Source organism: Aplysia californica, unplaced genomic scaffold, assembly GCF_000002075.1.
Source record: "Aplysia californica isolate F4 #8 unplaced genomic scaffold, AplCal3.0 scaffold00086, whole genome shotgun sequence".
In the NCBI taxonomy this organism is placed as follows: domain Eukaryota; kingdom Metazoa; phylum Mollusca; class Gastropoda; order Aplysiida; family Aplysiidae; genus Aplysia; species Aplysia californica.
Genome location: NW_004797356.1, coordinates 1,317,030 through 1,318,589, shown reverse-complemented (window position 1 = coordinate 1,318,589; position 1,560 = coordinate 1,317,030). Strand labels below are relative to the sequence as shown.

The window sequence follows — 1,560 nt, the reverse complement described above, 5'->3', positions numbered from 1 at the left end:
CCGCCCCCAAACAAACAAACGAATAAACAAACAAAAAGCAACAACTCTCCTGATACCCTTTCCCCGTAATGACCGCTCTGGATTTCTGATAAAAAGATAAATAGGATCGACTCATGCTTTGAAAATGTCACAGTATTTCTATACGAAACCTAAACAACATTTCTTTTCATGAACACTACGACATTTCAAGTTGAATAAAATTCATATTTATTTGATACTGTTTTCAAATAACTCCAATATGACGACAATCAAAGTGTATGTTTCTGTAGTCTTTTAATTATTTTTTTACCTCATTTATCAACTATAAGATATCTCGTGTTTTCTTTAAAAGGGTAAATTTTCTATCTCCCCAGGATGGCAACAAAAGTATCGAAGATGAAGAGTTGCATGGATTCTTGAAAGACCTGATGGAACTCGTTCAAGAGGTAATTCTAAAAGCCTATTCAGATTCTATTATATATACAAGTCACATATTCCAGTGTTGCGGAATTATATTCACTGAACATATCACTATATACAACCTTTTGAAAAGACATGTTTTTGTGGCGAGTCTGTTAACACACAAAATCTAGAGATTTATCCCACCTACAGGGTTTGCCCAATTGTTATCCTCAATTGCTCAAAATTAAGACAACAAATGAAAACTCTCTCACACACAAACAAAAAAACACACAAACACTCAAACACACAAACAAACAAACAAACAAACAAACCCGGCCCTGCGTAACCACCAATTACTTAACACATGAAATCCTGTCTCTAATCTACAAAACCACAAACAAAATTACATTAAAACGCATCATAGACCCTTCTTCAACAAGCTATAATTAATTATTATAACACGTTTTCCCTTATCTCTTCTCTTTACTTCGTGAACTGTAACAACGGGCAGCGCATCTCTACTTCAGAACGCTGAAAGCTTTGCTTAGGGAAATTAATAACTGTGTCTATGGGGTGGTTCAGTGCAACTGCCAGCACGGGTGGTAGGAGGCACTTAAAACGAATTTGATATACATTAAAGAAATGCGGTCCATCTCCGTCCCTCCCCCTTCCAATTTCGAACTGTTTGACCTAGTGTGGTTTAGAAAGAGAATCCAAATGGGGGCAGATGGTATGTTTTACAGAAACAGGAACAAATGACTCTCATCGTCTTGGGAGTTATACATTACTTTTTACTACTGACCACGAATTTAATAGAAAATGGATGCAGTTTCAGTAGTCGGAGTACATATTTTACTTCCAGGGCGGTAACAAGAAAATTATAAGTATTCTTAATTCCATAATGCAGAAATAATTTTTTTAAATTTCAAAATTCACAGTGTTTTGTCAAAATGGACCCTTTAAAACAACAGCAGCAACAAAACCCTTGGCTCCAGCTGCAAGGATACGAAAATTCGAAAAGGCTTTAATGCTTTCTTTAAAAATAAGACCCAAAACCAAACAACAACAACAAGTAAACAAACAAACAATCACTACAACTACTCAGCCATTTTCAACTTCCTTCTTTGATTCATATTTCAATCTCTCTCTCTCTCTCTCTCTCTCTCTCTCTCTCTCTCT

General features: G+C 35.6%; 1 protein-coding gene across 1 annotated transcript in view; it reads left to right on the top strand.

Moving 5' to 3' along the window:
- LOC101850945 (calbindin-32) overlaps positions 1 to 1,560 on the top strand; it is a gene marked incomplete in the record, with an annotated part of 155,313 nt that overhangs the window by 151,086 nt on the left and 2,667 nt on the right. The window contains 1 exon segment of the mRNA XM_035968816.1: positions 354 to 425. Coding sequence (XP_035824709.1) covers positions 354 to 425 — 72 coding nt within the window.